Here is a 6,000-nt window from a genome sequence, read left to right as displayed (position 1 = left end):
GAAGTTCTCAGCTATTATTTCTTTGCACAAGCTCCCTGCTCTGTTCTCCCTCTCTTCCTTCTGGAATACATATAATCCTTATGTTACTTTTCCAAATTGACTCAGGTAGTTCTTGAACAATGTCTTAGTTCTCTCTCCTCTTCCACCTGAAGCATTTGTAGATTTCTATCTTCGAGGTCACTAATTCTCTCCTCCACAAGGTTTGCTCTCTTCTTAATGCTTTCTGCCTAACTTGTTGTCTCATTAATTGTTTTCTTCATATCCAGAATTTCTGTTTGGGATTTATTTTAGGGCTTCAATCTCATTGGTGAAGTATTCATTCTGTTCATTAATTTTATTCCTGAGCTCACTGAACTGTCTTCCTGAGTTTTCTTGTATTCGTTGAGTTTCTTTATGACAGATATTTTGAATTCTCTGTCATTTAGGTTGTGATCTTCTGTGACTTCAGATTTGGTTTCTGGAGATTTGTCATTTTCCTTCTGTTCTGCAGTGTTTCTGTAGTTCTTCACGGTGTTTGATGAATTGATCCTCTGCTGGCACATTTGTGGTTGTAATCACCTTTTGTTATTTTCGTACAGCTTTGGTTACATTTGTTCTGGTCACTGGGTCTCTTTGGGCTCACATGCTGCTGTCCTGTGCATCACCTGCAATGCTGTTTCCAGGTTGTCTTGGGGTACTGGTTGTGCCACTGCCATAGGTGTTATGTTCACAGGTGTCACTGTTGCTGGCAGGGGTCTTGGGACCCAAGGACTTGTATACAACCTCTGCTGTTGGTGGGGCTGGTGTGTGGGTTGCTGCTACTGGGGGCTGGGTCACCGGTTCTGCTGTAGTTCCTGTTGCTTCTGGTCACAGATTCACCTGCCACTGCTGGAGGTGGGGCAGGAGCTGTTTTTTTGTTCCAGCCGCATCTGCTCATAGTTGTGCCAGTCGGGCTGCTCTGCATTCAGAAGGGCCAGCTGCAGGTGACCCTCATAGCACCTTGTCATGGGACGGGCTGCCTCTTGGTGTGTTGTGTTCATCAGGCAGGTCATGCTTACATGGACCGGACTGCTGCTCAGGCAGGGCACCTTTGCATGGCCACTTGCCCGGGGCTGCCACAGCACTGTGGTGCTCCTGTGAGCCAGGCTCCCACTCCACAAGTGTTCAAATGTGGGATGCGCTACCCCCACCTCTACTCAGTCTCACTGGCAGCTGTGTGAGGATCCACAATCTGGAACACTGCTGCCAGGGAAGCGTAAGGAGCAGCTCCCCTAGTTCCACTGCTTGCCTGGGATACAGTCCACTCACCTTCAGATGTACAGCTGCATGGATCTCAAGCATCCTGTTGTGCTGTGTAAGCAATCTTCTCTTGGTTAATAGACGTCTGTTTAGTTGTAAGTTAGAGGGGAGAAACAAAGAGAAGAGCTCACTCCACCATGATCCTGACGTCACTCTCCATGTATCCTTAATTTCCTGTGGAATGACAATAAATTACACTTTTCATTTCAGAGGTCACCAGAAAATGTTAAGTAAATAAATAAAGTGAATCAATAATTTTCAGAGCATTAATTCTAGCACATTGTTCACTGATTTGTTTTCTTTCCCTACAATTATATTCCTTTTCTTTACTTGCAGTACGGCTTACCTGTGCATCATGACCAATCTGATGATTTTTACTTTTGTAATGAAACATTCTGGACAATTTATTTAAAAGCACCATACTTTGTTTTACCAACACTTGTTGGGCAGAAAGTTCTACCATACATTTTAACATTATCTGAAATCTCCATATACTTTCTTAGTCTAGTCTATCCTACAATAAGATGCAGAGGAAAGCATTCCTCTTCTTAAGAACTCTTTCTAACAAAACTAGTTCTTTGAGTCAATGATGATGAACATATTTATAATAAGCATAGCAAATACTGTATACTCTAGAAATTCATGGATGTAGTTTACTTCTTACAACTAAATTTCTGTGGTTAGGGATCCTTGCTGGAATGACTAATGCATAGGATAAGTCTGAAAGGAAGAATGAGAATTTTTTAGGTGAGTTGAGGAGGGGAAAAGCATATCAGTCAAAGGAAGCTCATGGAGAGGAATGCAAATACACTGAGGCCTCATTGAGCTTCTGGCTCCCTTGTTCCCACTGTTGTGAGGGGCCGTAGTGTAGGATGCAGCTGTGAGATAAGTCAGCGATTGATGAAGTTAGGCTGTTACAAGTTCCTCCGGTGCTCCATACACCATGGTGAATAATTTGTCTTCTATTCAAACTGAGTTGGGCATCATTGAAGGATTTTGACCAGGTCAACAAACTGACAAGAAAAAACATCATTAAGTTTTAAACAGGAAAACAGATTAGAAAGGTGGGAGAATAGGACTTGTGAAATTTGTTATTGTTGCTTTAATCCCAGGGAAAAATGTTTGAGAGATGATGGCATCAAAGATGATGGCCAGTCTCTTTTTGACAGAAAACATGGATGGATGGTGAAAGCACCAATGCAGAGAGTCAGTTACTTCTAGGAGGTGTGATAGCACTGAGTTATATTAACTTATTCGACAAAGTGTTTTGTCTATAATTACTGTATTATCAGCAACCAAAATATATGTAATTTTCACTGGTCACTCAGTGAAAATACTTATTAATAGCCTACATGTATATCCAATTCTATATAGACAGTGGATGAGTGTTACTGGTCACTATTGATTTCAAGAGAAATGTTTATCCTCAAACCAAATAAAAAGAGCAACATAATTTTAATCTGAATTTTAACTTCCTTCAACAATGAATGTTAAGAACAACAGATAAAATGTTCATCAAGCATTCAAATCAGAACAGAACCTTGCTTGCCTGATTTACCCAATGGAAACCAAGTGTGTCTTTATGTAACTATGTCTTGGACACAGTCCTTTAATATATAGCAAACATTTTGGAATTTAATCCCTTCTATTTAGAAATTTCCTGCAAAGTACTGGAAATTTTAAATGCATATTCTATGTTTCAGAAGATAACTTATAACAAAAATGAACGATTTCAATACAAATGTAAAAGAGTTTTGGATACAGTGAAAGAGGAGATGCTGCATGCACTAAATTTGGAAGGAGTGCAGTTCCTTCATGTAATGTTCTATTTCTTTTCTATTTCTTTTGTTTTATATTTTATCAATTATTTTAATTCGGGTACTCCTTACAGTTGAGAAGTTTATTTTTTCTCATAGTGGAGTACTAGTGTTTATAGAAACTGTCGGGAGAGAGAGAGAATCTCCCTCTGCCCTTTTCCTTAAGGTTCTTATGGCTGGCCAAATAATTAACAAGGCAGGTTAGCAGGAGAAAATTATACCAAGTTTAATAACATGTATACATGGGAGAAAGCAGGGACACTGCGTTTTTCAACACAATAGCTGAAATTCTCATCTTAAATACCATGTTCAGCCAAAGACAAAGGAGGATGTTGGGAGTGGGAGGAGTCAGTTTCAGGAGATTACCACTAAAGCACAGTAAACAAGAGTAAGGATATTGTGCAGATTTAAGGCGTCACCTTCCACATTGATAAGTTACTAGAAATGAGGTCATCCCCTCTCTTCCCAATACAGAGAGGGAGATACCTTTACAAATGGAGATTTCCCTTATAAATGTAAATGTTTATCTGGCAACTCCTCACAGGGCCATCCAGAAAATGTGGCCAGAGAAACAGAATGTCTGATAAGATGCGCTTGTTGGTGCCTTTCCTATTGTAACATCTATTTTACATTATATTACAGCCATCAGACAGAAGATCTGTTCCAGGAGGGAGTTACTATGTCAAATTCTTTAGGAAGTTAGTGGGGGAGGTCAAATGTCTGTCAGAGAAAACAATCAAGGTAAAGAGATATATTTCAGCGTGGCCAAATCTTGATCTCCCACAAAATCAACTATTATATATGTATAGATCTTAAAATTGTATGTGTGCAAGGGCCATTTTGAGATCAATTGATATGAATCTCTCACTCTGAAGATAGACATAAACAGAAGTGGTAAGTTCAATACCTCATTATGTAGATGGTGTAGGTCAAACAGCAAGTCTAGATCAGAGCCAGGACTGTACCAGACTTCCCAATTCCCAGGTAGATACACTTCTCAAACAGTTAGATTGGTCTTCTAAAGGCCAGCATTTAGCTTTAAAGATGTAAACTTTATTAATATTATATGAGGAAACCCTGAATTGACAATGGAATTAAGTGGAAGAAAATGGAGATTTCATTAACCACAGGCTTAACATGAATCAACAGTGACGATGGCACTGAAAGAAACCACTAACTCTTTTAGGCTCAAAATGGAAAGATGTTCTACAGAGACAAAGAGTTCATTTCAACTGTGTTCTTCACTCACCAAAAATTATGTCTGGAATATTGTGTTCTGCTTAACTTACCTCATTTTAACAGGGAAAGTGTCATCCTATCATCACTTGGAAGATGGGAGGTAGATAGTTGAGGAGTTTAAGAAATCATATCATAAGAAGAATTGCAAGAAGATACAGCTATAGCTTGGTAAGAACTGTGTTGAGATATTTGCAGACATTTAAGAAAACCGGTGAGTTATGTTTTGATGAGAGCTGTTGTAGTGAATGAAACAAGTGACCATGTATCATACACACAATCAGAGGTCACGGGACCTTCTAAAAGGATGACTTTACAGATTATTCCATACTGTGGAGGGAGAAAACAGCTGATCTCTTAAGAGCACTCTGAACTTTAAATCCTAATTCAAGGTATAAACCTTGTTTTACTGATTTTTTTTTTTTACAAAAACTACAGTTTTTGTGTTGATTCTATTCTTTTTCTTAAAAAAAAATTGATCGAGCCCACAAAGAGCTCCTTGGAAAATACATCCTCCTAAACAATTGAAGGACCTCCACTTTCAGGCATCGTTAAGAAGATATTTTAGAAAGAAGTTAATAAACACAAGACACTGATAATCCACATTAGATCCGAGTAAGGCTAATGGTGTGTGGCGTCCAGCTGTTTGTCTTCACGGCATCCGTGGTTCCTAAGCCAGGAAAGTGGGTGCACATGTCCCCTGGCATTAAACTCTGCCGCGTCTTTTACTTCCAGAGGCTCTTCTAAATAATTAGTTAATTTATCCATCCAATCATCAAAATATAACTTATAAACCACTTATTTTATATCAGACCCCTTGTCCTGTATTGAGGGTAAACATTAGAATAAACCATCATTCAGGGTCAATGAATTCAAAGTAAGACTTGGAGGATTCAATTTTACTTGGACATAGGACTCAGGTCAGCATGACTGCCTCATAGAAGTCGTCTAATTATTTATTTTCTTGGTCACTTAGCCACCTTCTTAAAACTCTTTCTCAGTACCTTAGTTTTAACAATGGGAAATCTCTGTTTTTCTGATATGTGTTACTATAAATCCTAGGTTTCTTGAAACTTGACTCATTTACACACTGTCGAGGGAAGAGGGAGGATCTCCCTCTGCCCTTTCCCTTAAGGTTCTTATGGCTGGCCAAATAATTAACAAGACAGGTTAGCAGGAGAAAATAATACCAAGTTTAATAACATGTATGCATGGGAGAAACTCAGAAATGAGCAACTCGTCCCTCTGTCTAAGCTGCTTGCTTAAGTATTGCAGCTAAAGGCCAGGAGCATGTTGGGGGCGGGTAGTGGCCTCGGACTTCAGAGGGCAGGATGACAATTCTTTTCAGGGTTATCTATAGATAATGTGGTCAGGGAGAGAGAAAGTTTTTTGATAAAAGGGGCTTGGTGCACCTCCCATTGTAACATCTATTTTACATTATCATTACAGCCATCATGATAGATCTTTTCCAGGAAGGAGCCACCATGTCAAATTCTTTAGGCAGTTAGTGGGGGAGGTCAAATGTCCCTCAGAGAAAACAATCAACATAAAGAGATATATCTCAGGGTGGCCAAATCTTGATCTCCCACAGTCCTGCCTTTGAAACTAAAAGTTTCACAGTCCTTTTGAAACTTAAAGAAGTTTCATAGTCCAGAAGCTGAGTTTGTAG

General features: G+C 39.3%; 1 protein-coding gene across 1 annotated transcript in view; it reads left to right on the top strand.

Moving 5' to 3' along the window:
- Window positions 1-1,037: 1,037 nt before the first annotated feature.
- Window positions 1,038-6,000, top strand: part of LOC106803249 (complement factor H-like) — a gene marked incomplete at its 3' end in the record, with an annotated part of 39,045 nt that continues 34,082 nt past the window's right edge. The window contains 4 exon segments of the mRNA XM_087428470.1: window positions 1,038-1,195; window positions 2,391-2,484; window positions 2,982-3,024; window positions 3,027-3,095. Of these exon segments, the coding sequence (XP_087284596.1) occupies window positions 1,038-1,195; window positions 2,391-2,484; window positions 2,982-3,024; window positions 3,027-3,095 (364 nt within the window).

The sequence above is a fragment of the Ceratotherium simum genome, unplaced genomic scaffold (assembly GCF_057802395.1).
Source record: "Ceratotherium simum simum isolate JZ-2026a unplaced genomic scaffold, ASM5780239v1 HiC_scaffold_51, whole genome shotgun sequence".
Lineage (NCBI taxonomy): Eukaryota > Metazoa > Chordata > Mammalia > Perissodactyla > Rhinocerotidae > Ceratotherium > Ceratotherium simum.
Note: the sequence above shows the minus strand (reverse complement) of the source record. Positions and strands in the feature narration are given on the sequence as shown.